A 17,218-nucleotide genomic window follows, 5' to 3' on the forward strand; every position below is an offset into this window, starting at 1 on the left:
TATGCTATGTGTGTTACCTTTTTAAAAAATCTTTTTGGAATAATTTTATGATTTAGGTATTATTTCCTCATTTTACAAAGGAGCCCTGACATGGAAGCTAGGTCTCTTCCCTGGGTCAGGCAGCTAGCAAGAGGAAAAGCAAGGATTTGAATCTGGGCAGACACAACCTTCTTTTAAACAGTGTGCTATACTGCCTTGCCATAGGAAAGGGAGGCATTGTGATGACGGGTGCTGGAATGCTGAGAAAAGAAAAACAGGATTTCTGGAATTTCTGTTCCTTACAGTCTTAGCAGTTTAAGGGCCTGGCTCTGTAGCTAGAAGCCCTCAAGTAGGACGCCCTTTCCCCACCCCCATGACAGCTGGGCGACAGCCATAGAGTAGCATCCAGATCATTACCGTGCAGGCAGGCAGAGGAGCTCTGCAGCTCAGGAAGGCCTCAGCCTCCTGGTTACCAAGCACTCTCCCCTTTAAATAAATATAAAGGCACTAGGCACTGCACCAGAACTTGGGCCTGGGCCCAGCCCTGAGCTTCTTGGTCCTCAGTAGTTTGGCTTCTTCCCTGCGCCTGGGATCTGTAATCGGGTTTCTGAGCTGCTCCGGCTGGAGCCCTGATAAGGAGGAAAAACTCCCCTGTTCCCTTAGTCTACCAGAGTGCAGAGAAAGGAAAAGGAGTGGCCACACCCCAGAAGCGGCTTCACAGAATCTGGAGGAAAGACATAGGAGCGGAGAGGCATTTCCTGCAATCCTCCATGTAGAGAAAACAGGACTGGGTAACTCCTGCCTGGGGTGTGCATTTCTGGGAACAGCTGATGGCGTCTTCTCCGGTGGGTAGCAGCAAAATGTTTAACCAGATACTCAGCTCTGGGTACAGAATGGCTAACACAATCATAGCTCTCCAAAATTTCCAAGACCGTCTGTTCCAGCAAAGAACGGGGCTCAAGGCTGTGGACAGGAGCTGCAAAAAGGAAGGATTTTTCTTTTATATCAATCTGGCCTCCTAGTGAAATGGGGGTTTTGCTTTTACCAGGCGCAAAACATGTTTGAGATCTTAGAGACAGCTTCTGTACTGATACAGAAATGAAAGTCTTATTTGTCGATCCTTTGTCTAATCTGAGACGTGGCCAAAACCCAGTGCCTCCAGCCCTGTGTGGTGCCCACCCAGTCGCCCACCCCGTCCGCATTTGGCACTGGAAATGAGACATTTAGAAAGCCCTTCTTCCTGTGTTCTACTGTCTGCCTACCTCACCTCCCACCAGTTTCAACCATATGCCTGACACTCTGCTAGGTGTGGGGAAGGAGATGATAAAGAAGACACTGGCTTTCTTTGTTTTCTGAGAGCCACTCATTCAGAACAAAAATCAGCTGCGTGCTTTGTGACCACCTAGAGGGGGTGGGATAGGGAGGGTGGGAGGGAGGGAGACGCAAGAGGGAAGAGATATGGGAACATATGTATATGTATAACTGATTCACTTTGTTGTAAAGCAGAAACGAACACACCATTGTAAAGCAATTATGCTCCAATAAAGATGTTAAAAAACAAAACAAAAAAAGGGCAGCATAGCGGCTCTGTAACCAATCTAGTCATGTCCATCCTAGCCTCTTGCAAAGGTGGGGGTACAGTTAGGACTGAATTCCGAGCTCATTTTTCTTTTTTCTGTTTTTGGCCGTGCTTTGCGGCTTGTGGGATCTCAGTTCCCTGACCAGGGACTGAACCTGGGCCGCGGCAGTGAAAGCCTGGAATCCTAATCACTAGGCCACCAGGGAACTCCCCCAAGCTCCTTTTTCTATTCTAGCAGTTCTAGGAAGGTTTGATACGTGCCCTAAGCTTAGGCATTTAGGTAGTCCCAATACCTTTTCGAGTCATTCGAGAGGTCAACCACTGGGAAACACACCAACTGTACTGACGTTATCACATACTCTTGCCATGGCAATTTACTTGCCCACGTTCCCTGGGAGAATCTCTCTCCTTCTCTCTCTAACACACACACACCACACACACACGCACACACACACACACACACACACACAGAGGAAAGGTAACAGGCAAGCACCACCCTTTTATCCACACACACACACACCCGCCACAAGAAGGGAGCCGATTGGGAAGTCACCCTGGCAGGTGCACTGTACTTCTTCCCAGATGAGATTCTGCAGCGTCAGAGCTGGCGAAGGAATAGCACAGATCTTCAAAACAGCAACTGGAAGAACCTTAAAGACACTCTGCGAAGTGGAATAAAGCAGACACAAAAGGACAAATATTGTATGATTCCACTTACAGGAGGACACCCGAGAACAGGCATATTCACAGAGAGAAAGTGGAGCTGGGGTTGCCAGGGCCTGTGGGGATAGGAAAACGGGGAGCTGGTATTTAAGGGGTACAGAGTGGCAGTTTTGCAGGATGAGAAAGTTCTGGAGATGGATGGTGTTGATGGTTAACGCAACAGTGTGAGTGTGCTTGATGCCAGACAACTAACTGTACACTTAAAAATGCTTGAAGCTGGGCTTCCCTGGTGGCGCAGCGGTTGAGAGTCCGCCAGCCGATGCGGGGGACGCGGGTTCGTGCCCCGGTCCGGGAGGATCCCACGTGCCGCGGAGCGGCTGGGCCCGTGAGCCGTGGCCGCTGAGCCTGCGTGTCCGGAGCCTGTGCTCCCCAAAGGGGAGAGGCCACGACAGTGAGAGGCCCGCATATCACACACACGAAAAAAAAAAAAAAAAAAGTGGTTTAAGCTGTAAATGTTATGTTAAATTTTAAACTGTAAATGTTACATTACTTTACATTACTTTACATTACATTAATGTGGCCCCTGAAATCAGGGGCCACATTAGAGAAGAGGCCTGATAGCTGCTGGGAGCATGGACTTAACAGGCTGGTTTGCCTAACAGGACTGTAAGTGACAGCAGGGAGGTGAGCCCCTCACTCCCCTGGCACATCTTTCTAATCCAGCTGGCTTATTTCCCGTAGGTGCTCTCGCGGGACCACCTTTTAAGCCCCATCAGTCTCTCTCCTTCCTATTCATCCTGAACACACAGAATTAGTTCCATAAACCATGTGAAACCTTCTCAAAAAATTCTAGTAGCGGACTTCCCTGGTGGCGCAGTGGTTAAGAATCCTTCTGCAGGGCTTCCCTGGTGGCACAGTGGTTGAGAATCTGCCTGCTAATGCAGGGGACATGGGTTCAAGCCCTGGTCCAGGAAGATCCCACATGCTGCGGAGCAACTAAGTCCGTGCGCCAAAACTACTGAGCCTGCGAGCCATAACTACTCTGAAGCCCATGTGCCGCAACTACTGGAGCCCCCGCGCCTAGAGCCCATGCTCTGCAACAAGAGAAGCCACCGCAATGAGAAGCCTGCGCACCGCAGCCAAGAGTAGCCCCCGCTCACTGCAACTAGAGAAAGCCCGTGCAGCAATGAAGGCCCAACGCAGCCATAAATAAATAAATAAAATTCTAGTAGCTTCCCACTGCCTACCGAATCACCCAAACGATTTTATTTTATTATTATTATTTTTATATAAGTATTTTAATCTATTTAATTAATTTATTTTTGTCTGCATTGGGTCTTCCTTTGCTGCATGTGGGCTCTCTCTAGTTGCGGTGAGCAGGGGCTACACCTCATTACGGTGCGTGGGCTTCTCATTGCAGTGGCTTCTCTTGTTGCAGAGCACAGGCTCTAGGCATGCAGGCTTCAGTAGTTGTGGCACGTGGGCTCAGTAGTTGTGGCACGCGGGCTCAGTAGTTGTGGCTTGTGGGCTCTAGAGCGCAGGCTCAGTAGTTGCGGTACACGGGCTTAGCTGCTCCGTGGCATGTGGGATCTTCCTTGACCAGGGCTCGAACCCATGTCCCCTGCATTGGCAGGCGGATCATGACCACTGCGTCACTAGGGAAGCCCATATTTTATTGTATTTTTAAAAATAAATTTATTTACTTTTGGCTGTGTTGGGTCTTCGTTGCTGCGCGTGGGCTTTCTCTATTTGCAGCAGGCGGGGGCTACTCTTAGTTGCGGTGTGCGGGCTTCTCATTGTGGTGACTTCTCTTGTGGAGCATGGGCTCTAGGTGCACGGGCTTTGGTAGTTGTGGCATGCAGGCTCAGTAGCTGTGGAATGTGGAATCTTCCTGGACCAGGGATCGAACCCGGGTCCCCTGAATTGACAGGAGGATTCTTTTTTTTTTTTTTTTTTTTTGCGGTACCTGGGCCTCTCACTGCTGTGGCCTCTCCCGTTGCTGAGCACAGGCTCCGGACGCGCAGGCTCAGCGGCCATGGCTCACGGGCCCAGCCGCTCCGCGGCATGTGGGATCCTCCCGGACCGGGGCACAAACCCGCGTCTCCCGCATCGGTAGGCGGATTCCCAACCACTGCGCCACCAGGGAAGTCCCAGCAAAACCTGTTTAGAGTCCACTTTCCATCCCTGCTACAGGCTGATGGCTTCAAGGTCACCTTTGGCATCACCATCCTGTTGGCAGGGTTGTAGGTTCTAGAGCTTGAATTTGTCACCGCATCAGAATTGTAGGCCTGATTTTTTTGCTATTGTTTGTTTTTTTTCTAAGTGGGGGAGAGGATTATCTTTTAATTTTGAAATAATTTCAAATTTGTAAAAAATTACAAGAGTAATGGAAAGAAATCCCACACCCTTCCTCCAGATTGCCCGATTTGTTACCAATTGACCACATTTGCTCTATTATTCTGATGGTATATACTTACACATATACACACATGTGTACATATTTTCCCCCTGAATCATTTGAGAATAAGTTGCAAACATCATGCCCAGTCACCCCTAAGTACTTTAAGAACAAGTACTTTTATTTTTATAACCACAATACAATGATCAAAGTCAGGAAATTAATGTTGACATAATACTGCTATCTAACATACAGACCTTATTCAAGTTTTGCTAATTGTCTCAACATCCTTTACAAGACAAACACACAGAAAGATCTTTTTTTTCCTGGACCAGGTTCCAATCCAGCATCATGTACTACATTTAGTGTAAACATCCTGAAGGAGCTAAAAGAAAAAAGTTTCTTGAATACACCATCTGTGTAGACTGATATTTAAAATAAATGGAGCCTGGCTATAAACTAGATGGCATTATAAATTCCTCTGTAATGGGTGTTTCTGGAAATCCATCACATAGCTGGGAGACCATAGCTCTCATCTGCTTTCTGCAGGTCCACAGGACCTAATACAGGGATTCATTAATGGCACAGAGAAAAGGGAAGTGAATGGCCAAGCCTGATAAGGCACCTGTGGGAAGCTCTGTAGCTCTTTTTTCCTGGCACTGAGATAGAAGACATCCAAACCTAATTACGTCACTGCTATCACCACAGGAAACTTGAGAAGTGGGGGAAAGATCCTAGGATGTGCGTGGGAAACCTCCAGAACAACTCCATTCTTCTATCCAAGGGATGTGTTGGGTTTCTCTCCCACTGGAATTTCCAATTCATCATCCAATTTGCTTTAAAATGATGTAGGACAGGATTTCCCTGGTGGTGCAGTGGTTGAGAATCCGTCTGTCAACGCAGGGGACACGGGTTCGAGCCCTGGTCTGAGAAGATCACACATGTCGTGGAGCAACTAAGCCCATGCGCCACAACTACTGAGCCTGCGCTCTACAGCCCATGAGCCACAACTACTGAAGCCCATGCTCTGCAACAAGAGAAGCCACCGCAATAAGAAGCCCACACATGACAACAAAGAGTAGCCCCCGTTCATTGCAACTACAGAAAGCCCACGCACAGCAGCAAAGACCCAATGCAGCCAAAAATAATAAATAAATAAATAAATAAATAAATAAACAAATGATGTAGGACAATGATAAGACAAAAATATGGGCACTCAGCCTAAGAAATGAGGTCAAACTTGAAAGGAGGCAAGCAGGCAAGTGAGCGCTTGAAGTTAAAGACAAACGCAGTCCTTGGTATTCTACTCTTAGAAATCTGATGCTACTAACCACCAGGGGTCACCACTATCGGCCAGCAATCTCTACCTCTGGAGGCAACGCTATCAGGGAGTATCGAAAACCTGGCCTCCCTGATGCTCTCCTTTCTTGGTTTACCATCAAGAACCCAGTAGGAATCCCAAGCGTTAAATGACATGTGCAAGACTGTTAAACATGTCTAGAGAAAGAAGATTCAAATATTGTAAGAGGTGTTTGCTATGGAGTTGTACAAATTCAAAGTGGAGGAGACCTTAGAGATCATCTTGTCCAGTGATTTTTTTAATATTTCATTTTTGGCAGAACTTTCCCATATATAATCTTACAAAGAACTCCAATATATACAGCGCATAAAGCAAAAATGCTGTGGCAGACAGAATCCCAGCATTCCATGCAGGCCCATTAGTCCCATTAAAGGCTGTGCAAATGTGAGCTGCTCAACTCCAGTAAGAGGCACTGCTCACCTCCTGGTTCCATTTTCATAATTATCAATAGGCCAGCAGATGGCAGTAGTAGGAAGGGAAGACTGTTAAAAATCTGCACAAAGCCTCCATATGCTGACTGACTATACAGCTGAGCCCCATCCACTCAACACCCTGAAGTCAGTGCTTCCCAAGGTGTTCTGTCATGATGCACAGAAAATGCCATTTGTAAAGCACAGGTAGAGAGAGGAAGTGCAAATGGCCACGGGCCCCAAGGGCTACCGAGATCAGTGTGCTATGACACATAGCAGGGAAGCTCTGCCCTAAGGCACCGCTACTGAGCACAATTTGAAAACTACTCATCTGGTGACTGGTCCAGTTCTTGTGTTTTGCAGGTGGGGATACTGAGGTTCAGAGAGTGGATGACCCACTCAAGGTCACAAACCTAAAAGTGAACTGAACATCTGAAAGATGCCACCAGAAAACTACTAGAACTAATCAATGAATTTGGCAAGGTTGCAGGATACAAAAGTAATGTACAGAAATCTCTGGCATTCCTATACACTAACAACGAAAGATAAGAAAGAGAAATTAAGGAAACAATCCCCTTTACCATCGCAACAAAAAGAATAAAATATCTAGGAATAAACCTACCTAAGGAGGCAAAAGACCTGTAATTAGAAAACTATAAAACACTGATGAAAGAAATCAAAGATAACATAAACAGATGGAGACATATACCATGCTCCTGGATTAGAAGAATCAATATTGTGAAAATGACTATACTACCCAAAGCAATCTACAGGTTCAATGCAATCCCTATCAAACTACCAATGGCATTTTTCACAGAACTAGAACAAGAAATTTTACAATTTGTATGGAAACACAAAAGACTGAATAGCCAAAGCAATCTTAAGAACGAAAAATGGAGCTGGAGGAATCAGGCTCCCAGACTTCAGACCATACTACAAAGCTACAGTAATCAAGACAATATGGTACTGGCACAAAAACAGAAACATAGATCAATGGAAACAGGACAGAAAGCCCAGAGATAAACCCACGCACATACGGTCACCTTATCTTTGACAAAGGAGGAAAGAAAATGCAATGGAGAAAAGACAGCCTCTTCAATAAGCGGTGCTGGGAAAAATGGACAGCTACATGTAAAAGAATGAAATTAGAACACACCCTAACACCATACACAAAAATAAACTCCAAATGGATTAAAGACCTAAATGTAAAGGCCAGACACTATAAAACTCTTAGAGGAAAACATAGGCAGAACACTCTATGACATAAATCACAGCATGATCCTTTTTGACCCATCTCCTAGAGAAATGGAAATAAAAACAAAAATAAACAAATGGGATGTAATGAAACTTAAAAGCTTCTGCACAGCAAAGGAAACCATAAACAAGACGGAAAGACAGCTCTCAGAATGGGAGAAAATATTTGCAAATGAAGCAACTGACAAAGGATTAATCTCCAAAATATACAAGCAGCTCATAAAGCTCAACAACAAAAAACAAACAACCCAATCCAAAAATGGCCAGAAGACTTAAATAGACATTTCTCCAAAGAAGATATACAGATGGCCAACAAATACATGAAAAGCTGCTCAACATCACTAATTATTGAGAAATGCAAATCAAAACCACAATGAGGTATCACCTCACATTGGGCAGAATGGCCATCTCAAAAAATCTAGGAAATGCTGGAAAGGGTGTGGAGAAAAGGGAACCCTCCTGCACTGTTGGTGGGAATGTAAATTGATACAGCCACTATGGAGAACAGTATGGAGGTTCCTTATAAAGCTAAAATAGAATACGCCCACTACTGGGCGTATACCCTGAGAAAACCATAATTTAAAAAGAGTCATGTGGGGCTTCCCTGGTGGCACAGTGGTTAGGGATCCACCTGCCAGTGCAGGGGACATGGGTTCCTGCCCCGGTCCGGGAGGATCCCACATGCCACGGAGTGGCTAGGTCCGTGAGCCACAACTACCGAGCCTGCGCGTCTGGAGCCTGTGCTCTGCAACGGGAGAGGCTGCGACAGCGAGAGGCCCGCGCACCGCGAAGAAGAGTGGCCCCCACTCACCGCAACTGGAGAAAGCCCTCGCACAGAAACAAAGACCCAACACAGCCAAAAATAAATATAAAATAAAAATAAATAAATTTAGGGCTTCCCTGGTGGCGCAGTGGTTGAGAATCCGCCTGCCGATGCAGGGGACACGGGTTCGTGCCCCAGTCCGGGAAGATCCCACATGCCGCGGAGCGGCTGGGCCCGTGAGCCATGGCCGCTGAGCCTGCGCGTCCGGAGCCTGTGCTCTGCAACGGGAGAGGCCACAACAGTGAGAGGCCCGCGTATCGCAAAAAAAAAAAAAAAATAATAATAATAATAAATTTAAAAGAAAGAGACCAGGAATGTTTAAACGTTTATTTAACTTCACATGAATAGTACCAGTCAGGGTAAGCCAGTTCTTTAAAAAAAAGAGTCATGTACCACAATGTTCATTGCAGCACTTTTTACTAAAGCCGGGACATGGAACCAACCTAAGTGTCCATCGATAGATGAATGGATAAAGAAGATGTGGCACATATATACAATGGAATATTACTCAGCCATAAAAAGAAATAAAACTGAGTTATTTGTAGTGAGGTAGATGGACCTAGAGTCTGTCATACAGAGTGAAGTAAGTCAGAAAAAGAAAAGCAAATACTGTATGCTAACACATATATATGGAATTTTAAAAAGCGGTACTGATGAACCTAGTGGCAGGGCAGGAATAAAGACGCAGACGTAGACAATGGACTTGAGGGCATGGGGGGAAGGGGAAGCTGGGATGAAGTAGGAAAGTAGTTCTGACATATATACGCTACCAAATGTAAAATGGATGGCTAGTGGGAAGCTGCCGCATAGCACAGGGAGATCAGCTCGATGCTTTGTGACCACCTAGAGGGATGGCATAGGGAGGGCGGCTCAAGAGGAAGTAGATATGGGATATATGTATACATGTCGCTGATTCACTTTATTGTACAGCAGAAACTAACACAACATTGTAAAGCATTTATATTCCAATAAAGATGTGAAAAAAAAATTTTTTTAAGTGAATTGAACCCAAGTCTCTAGACTCCTTCCCCAGTGTTCATTCCATTGTGTCCACATCAAAAGACTTTAATTCTTTCCCATCTGCTAGATAAAACAGGGTCAATTATTGGTACATAATTCCACAAAAGAAATGACAGAAAAAAAGCAGTTTTCCCAAGGTGAAGGTCAAGAAGACAAAAAAGGGAAAAACGTACCACTCTATACCTAGACTCGGGCACCACCAGGCCCCTTTGATTTACACACAGCTCCAGGTACAGGAAGTTCATCATACGGAATTGACCAGATACCAGCAAAGGGTTTTTAAAAATCAAGCTTTATTACTTATCTTTTGGCACTACAGTCAATAATTCACAGAATGGGGTCGCTTCGAGCGACTCACGATTACCAGGGAATCCTCCACAAAAAACACAACCCCACATACAACATTTACTACAGAGGAAGAGATCCAAGAGAATGAGTCTTTCCATAAAGCAAATCTCAAGTCTTATCCGAACAGCCAGACTCTGGATTTTTGTATTGGCTTTAGTCAGGCAAATCTATCATCATTCATTACTCAGAACATGTAAAAAAATTATAAGGCAGTTCTCAATTCTTCCCCAACATCTCTATTAACCCCCTGATTCATTGCTTACGGATGCTCAGCTCACGTACAGTGTTGCAAGCTCCATCTCAGCCCATCTTAATTCAAATTGAAAAACAAAGTTTGGCTCATGCGTCCCGAGTCATCCAGGAACCAAATTCCAAAGTAAGAGGACAAACAGTGCTTCCTGGTTCAATCTAACATGTATTAACAGTCCTGACCCCAGACACTAAGCTGCCTCCGATGCAGTTTGGCACTGGCTGAGCCCATGTCTACACCAGGCATTTCTTCTGAACTTATAGTCACTTCACAAGCAGACTAAGGCAAAATAAACATAACCCAGTCCTGCATGTGAGGGTTTGGGCCTCATCTATTAGCTGCTACTTTAAAGGTGACCTTGAGTCTTTGCTCCTCCTGGGAATTATTCTGAACGGGGCCAGCATGTGGGGAGAGGCTGGGGTGTGGTGGTGGAGTGAAAGCCACTTCAGCTCAGAGTGAAATGGTCAAGGTGTTAACCTACCTTCTGAAAGATACTAGAGACAAAGGAGATCAAGGGTGAGATCAAGTGCTAAACTCTTCTCATAATTTTTTTTCAAATTTTTTGCAAAAATGAGAAAGGCCAATTCTGCTTACTCTGTCATGTGGACCCCTTTTAGGAGTCATCACATCTACTAGAGGACCTCTTAGATGTGGGACCCATGAAAATCTGCTCTTCTAGTCACAAGGTACAAATACACAAAACACATATTGACATGACTTCTCCCAAATACAGCTGTCTTCAGTTGCTTTATTATCGTCCCTTTGCAACAAAATGGTGACGGCGGGCGATGGAGTAACATCAGGAACGCCAGAAGGAGGAAGTCAGAAAGCCCTTGGGGACAGGAATCTCCTTGCGCTGCAAACATTTCTGGTCAGGGAAAGACACGGAAAACAGAATGATTCTCTGATAACACTGCCTCCAACACTTCAAGTTTGGAAGAAACTTTGAGGGGCAGCAAGTGGAAGTAAGTCCTACGGACGTAGTACATATGTATACAATGGAATATCACTCAGCCATAAAAAAATCCCCAATGATGCCATTTGCAGCAATGAGGAGGGACCTAGAGATTGTCATACTGAGTGAAGTAAGTCAGAGTGAAGTAAGTCAGAGAAAGACAAATATCATATAATATCGCGTATATGTGGAATCTAAAAAAAAAAAACAGTACAAATGAACTTCTTTACAAAACAGAAATAGAGTCACAGCTGCAGAAAACAAACTTATGGTTACGGGGTAGGGGGAGGGATAAATTGGGTGATTGGGGCTGACATATACACACGACAACTCTATATAAAACAGATAACTGGGCTTCCCTGGTGGCGCAGTGGTTGAGAATCCGCCTGCCGATGCAGGAGACACGGGTTCGTGCCCTGGTCCGGGAAGATCCCACATGCCGCGGAGCTAGTAAGCCCGTGAGCCATGGCCGCTGGGCCTGCGTGTCCGGAGCCTGTGCTCCGCAACGGGAGAGGCCACAACAGTGAGAGGCCCGCATACCGCAAAAAAAAAAAAAAAAAAAAAAAAAAAAAGAAAACAGATAACTAATAAGAACCTACTGTACAGCACAGGGAACGCTACTCAATACTCTGCAATGACGTATATGGGAAAAGAATCTAAAAGAGAGGATATACGTTTATGTATAACTGATTCACTTTGCTGTACAGCAGAAACTAACACAACACTGTAAATCAACTATACTCCAATAAAAATTAATTGGAGAAAAAAAAAAGGTGTCGGGGCTTCCCTGGTGGCGCAGTGGTTGAGAGTCCGCCTGCCGATGCAGGAGACACGGGTTCGTGCCCCGGTCCGGGAGGATCCCACGTGCCGCGGAGCGGCTGGGCCCGTGAGCCATGGCCACTGGGCCTGCGCGTCCGGAGCCTGCGCTCCGCAATGGGAGAGGCCACAGCAGTGAGAGGCCCGCGTACCACAAAAAAAAAAAAAAAAAAAAAAAGGTGTCTATAAGACTTCTCCTGCATGAATTGCAGCGGAGGACAAATGCCAGGGTATTGTGTTAATGTCTGTCCCACTTTCATCTCCCACAGCCTGGCCTCACTTTTCACTTCTGCAATTTCCCCAACTGGGCTACTGGAAACTGGAAGTCAATTGGCTGTCTTGGCAGACGTACCAAAACGTAAAGTTTTTTGGCACTTGGAAAAAGGAGAGGAGTCTGGCTCAAACTGCAGTCTGTTCCTGTGGAGAAAAGTGACCACACATACCTGTTCCCTAGACCTGAGACTGAGAAAAGCACCTTGGCCAACATGCAAAAAGTGTATCAGTGAGATAAGATTCATTACATATATTTTATTTATCTCTTAGGAGAGCTTTTCCTCACGGGCGGTATGGACAATGACGCGTAGGAAGACGATGAAATGGCAGCCCTTAAGGTGAAGAGGGGTTGATGGACAAAGAAGTAGGGTGCGGAAAAATCAAGAGGAAGAGACTGCCGTCAGGGTCTGGATGTGCAAGACACGTCAGACACAGGTGCACTGGAAGCCGACAACAGTCTGGGATGTGCTGGTCTAAGGGCATCTTACCTCCAAGAACTGCTTGAGGCGTATGAGGGAACCCATCTGTCCTGAGTTGGTGACGGCTTCAATCCTACAGGGAGAGAAAGACGACACGTGAGTCACACCTATGACTCACACTTCTCTTTTGGAGGAGGTAAGAGACCTGCTGATCTGGAGCAAGGGGCAGATCAGATGACACGCAGACATGTCTTCTAGACTGGATGCTGTCGCTCTACTAAATGGTCTCAACATTTTTTTCTTTTCTTTTCTTTTCTCTTTTTTCATGTTTCACGCCCCCTGCAGTGGAAGCATGGAGTCTTAACCACTGGACCGCCAGGGAAGTCCCTCAACATTTTTTTCAAATAAGTGGATAAAGGAGAAGAGACCACTGTTCCTTTCCAAGGTCTTTGTGATCAGGTGGGATGGGTGCTGCCAACGCCCTTCCCCACTTTGAAAGGCCAGTGAGTTGAGAGGAATGAGAAGGGTCCTTGAAGGTGAATGCCACAGCAGAGTCAAGCAAACTGGCTGACCAGTCAGTTTCACCAACCGATTTACTGAGGGGGTCTGCCTCCTTGGTTTCATTCATGACTGCATGAAATCACCATCCCAGATTATCTGGGGGAGTTTAGAAAAGAAGAGAGTTTAAAAAATGTCAGGTATCTGAATCCAAGATCTTCCTAATTTGTTTTTTTTATTTAGTCAACAATATTTAAGAGAGACTTCAGAAGTGTTTATTCAAATAACAAAGAGGAGACAGATGGGAGCAGATGTTACACTTAACGCAGGTGCTTAACTGAGTCAGAAACAGCATGCAACAGCAGCCACGGTATCTGACGTCATAAGTTTCACCTACCAAATCCCCTGGTGTCTACCCAACAAGTCTAATACCTGGGGAAGTAGTCCTCTTTGATGAGAAGTATCATCTTCCAGAACTGGACCTGGTACTGCTTCATGAGGGCATTCCCACACACCTAGAGGGGAAGGTGGGCACGGTCAGAGCAGAGAATGAAAATTCACACTCATATGAGAGACTCATAAAGGACAATCAGACCTTTGCCTTTTGTTCCTATCAAGAATTTCAACCACAATGCCACTTAGCCAGCTAAGCAAGGGAATTAAAATCCAGCTTTCTTCTGAAGCATTTCTCATACACGGTAATACCTCCATTTAACCAGACTGCCAGGTAGCCAGGTGTTTCAGAAAATGTGAATCAAACTTAACTTACTATTGATCCTATGGAACAGGATAGAAAGCCCAGAGATAAATCCACGTACCTATGGTCAACTAATCTATGACAAAGGAGGCAAGGATATACAATGGAGAAAAGACAGTCTCTTCAATAAGTGGTGCTGGGAAAACTGGACAGCTACACGTAAAAGAATGAAATGAGAACACTCCCTAACACCATACACAAAAATAAACTCAAAATGGATTCAAGACCTAAATGTAAGACCGGACACTATAAAACTCTTAAAGGAAAACACAGGAAGAACACTCTTCGACATAAATCAGAGGAAGATCTTTTTTGATCCACCTCCTAGAGTAACAGAAATAAAAACAAAAATAAACAAATGGGACCTAATGAAACTTAAAAGCTTTTGCAAAGCAAACTACAAACAAGATGAAAAGACAACCCTCAGAATGGGAGAAAATATTTGCAAATGCATCAGTGGACCAAGGATTAATCTCCAAAATATATAAACAGCTCATGCAGCTCAATATTAAAAAAACAAACAACCCAATCCAAAAATGGGCAGAAGACCTAAATAGACATTTCTCCAAAGAAGACATACAGGTGGCCAAGAAGCACATGAAAAGCTGTTCAACATCACTAATTATTAGAGAAATGCAAATCAAAACTACAATGAGGTATCACCCCACACCAGCTAGAATGGGCATCATCAGAAAATCTACAAACAACAGATGCTGGAGAGGGGGTGGAGAAAAGGGAACCCTCCTGCACTGTTAGTGGGAATGTAAACTGATACAGCCACTATGGAGAACAGTATGAAGGTTCCTCAAAAAACTAAAAGCAGAATTACCATATGACCCAGCAACCCCACTACTGGGCATATACGCAGAGAAAACCATAATTCAAAAAGACACATGCACCCCAATGTTCACTGCAGCACTATTTACAATAGCCAGGTGATGGAAGCAACCTAAATGCCCATCGACAGACGAATGGATAAAGAAGATGTGGCACATATATATACAACGGAATATTACTCAGCCATAAAAAGGAACGAAATTGGGTCATTTCTAGAGATGTGGACGGATCTAGAGACTGTCATACAGAGTGAAGTAAGGCAGAAAGAGAAAAACAAGTATCGTATATTAACGCATATACGTGGAACCTAGAAAAACGGTACAGATGAACCCGTTTGCAGGGCAGAAATAGACACAGATGTAGAGAACAAACGTATGGACAGCAAGGGGGGCAAGTGGCTGGGGGTGGTGGTGGGATGAATTGGGAGATTGGGATTGACATATAAACACTAATATGTATAAAATGGATAACTAATAAGAATCTGCTGTATAACAAATAAATAAAATACAAAAAAACCCAACTGAACAAAAAACAAACTTACTATTGATTCTAAAGGTATGACATACTTCCCATATTGTGACTTCAGGAGCTTTAAGGTGACTAGAAACTGTTGGCGTTATAGGCCAAACGGTACCAGATTTGTTATGGCGTGTGCCCCAAGCCTTTATTCTTTAAGAACCGTCTCCTTTCCACAGAAACCCTTACCCTTTCCCTGTAGTGGGGTCCCTAATAGGCAGAGAGGACTATACGGGGTCTTCTAGGTGAGACTGGTACCTGACCCAAGCTGGCTAATCGTATCTTCTCTCCTGGGAATTAGCAATCACAATGGTGGGACATTAGTCCCATTACACCGGGTGACCACACTTAAGCTGAGGGACGTAGCCCAGGATGGCATCTTCTCCATTACGCACAGAAACGTTCAGAAAGTTGGCTTATAGAGCAAGAAGGAGGCGACCTGCTGGAAGAGCAGACATGAAAGACCATGTGGTCCCAGAGGGAGGCTGCCTTAGTACCTGGTGACATTCCAGTTCCTGGCTCCAGGCCCTGATGAGATTCAACCGTACATCCTATCCTTGATTCTGGAGTGAGTCACTTCTACATCCCTAAACAACTTCCTTTTCACTTGTACTGGGATGTACACTTTCCTGTTCTTTAGAACGAGAAGACAACCACACAGAGAAGGAAAGTACACTGGGAAGAAAAATCAAAAGCTAGGTTTGTCTTGGGGATCAGGAAAAAATTTATGACACTGGACCCTAATGCTGTTCACCTTTAGTCTCTATTCCTTTTTTTTTTTTTTAAGCTCCTAAAATCCTTGTAATTTCCTAAGTGATAAAGGTAAAAAGAGCATCTTTTGTTGTATATATATTTATGTATTTTTAAAATTTTTTGGCTATGTGGCATGTGGGATCTTAGTTCCCTGACCAGGGTTTGAACCTGAGCCTTTGCTGTGAAAGCGCGGAGTCCTAATCACTGGACCGCCAGGAAATTCCCATGAGTCTCTATCTCTATATTCCTTTCCCAGTCACGTCACACAGTGGCCCAAGGCTGCTTCAACCACTGGCTCTCTCTCGTGTGATAAGTGTATTACGTACCTCCAAGAAATCAAAGAGGAGGGTGGCTGTCACATCTGACAGGGGCTCCATGTTTAAGATCTGTGCCAACCAGCGCCAGCCATGATTTAAGCCATGAGGGTGGATCTGGGAGGAGAGAGGCTTGGTCACTGCGAGACCTGAATTTCCACCATTATCATCCAGCCGTTACCAACAGGACATGAACCCCCAGATCATCTACCCTAAGCACATGCCACAGGGCAGAAACAACACGAGCCAAACGAATTCTGTCTTTAAATACTGCACATACATGGGCACGCACACATTCTTCACAGCGTCCCTTCAACACGGGGCTGTCGGCTGCAGGTCCAGGGATTCCACAGTTACTCTCATAGACATCTTATGGATTATTCTTGGTATCTTAGCACAGAACCCGGGACAGAGCAGGCGCGCGATAAAGACTTCCTGGATTCAATCAACCTATATTCCTTTCTCTTCAGGTTTCCAAGTCCATCAACTTCTCCGACCCTCTCATCTCCATTCCTTGGGAACAGAGCTGGGCTGGCCCCCAGCCGTGGCTCTGTCACTGACAAGTGGGTACCAGCACAGCTTGCTACGCCTCCATGTGTCCGTCTGTGAAGTCAGGTATGTGACCTAGATGGCCTCTAAGGCACCAGTTAATCTCTGCTCTAATGACTCTGATGGTCCGAACGCTTCCTAATAACCAACATCAACGTCTCTGACGAGTACCCGCGAAGCAGCAATAGTCTCTAACTTATCGTGTGACTGGACTGCCTCTCTGAGAGGTCACTACTTCCCGCCGGTGAGATACACCCGCGTGGACTCTGGTCCAACCTCTCATTATCGATACTAGGCCGCCTCTACTACCTCTTGTCGGTTTCCATGCGGCCACCGGAGCTGGATGATGGCAGCGTAGAGGCGGATCATCCCAGACATGCGTTTTAGGAAGTTGTCCTGCTGTTCTACGCTGGAGTCCGTCACTTGGTAGCCAAGCATCCTATGTGG

The 17,218-nt window shown here is 45.3% G+C and overlaps 1 protein-coding gene across 2 annotated transcripts in view; it reads right to left on the reverse strand.

Moving 5' to 3' along the window:
- Positions 1-9,762: 9,762 nt before the first annotated feature.
- Positions 9,763-17,218, reverse strand: part of GLE1 (GLE1 RNA export mediator) — a 41,698-nt gene continuing 34,242 nt past the window's right edge. Inside the window, exons 12-16 of one of the 2 annotated variants that reach the window (XR_010841843.1) lie at positions 16,503-17,210; positions 16,235-16,339; positions 13,478-13,560; positions 12,617-12,680; positions 9,763-10,952 (exon numbers count right to left, since the gene is read on the reverse strand). Coding sequence is in view for 1 of the 2 variants with exons in the window: in XM_059072588.2 (XP_058928571.1) it covers positions 10,884-10,952; positions 12,617-12,680; positions 13,478-13,560; positions 16,235-16,339; positions 17,081-17,210 (451 nt within the window). In the remaining variant the exon portion in view is untranslated. The remainder of the gene's footprint in view (positions 10,953-12,616; positions 12,681-13,477; positions 13,561-16,234; positions 16,340-16,502; positions 17,211-17,218) is intronic. The other variant, XM_059072588.2, reaches the window with a different exon arrangement.

Source organism: Kogia breviceps, chromosome 8, assembly GCF_026419965.1.
Source record: "Kogia breviceps isolate mKogBre1 chromosome 8, mKogBre1 haplotype 1, whole genome shotgun sequence".
NCBI lineage: Eukaryota > Metazoa > Chordata > Mammalia > Artiodactyla > Physeteridae > Kogia > Kogia breviceps.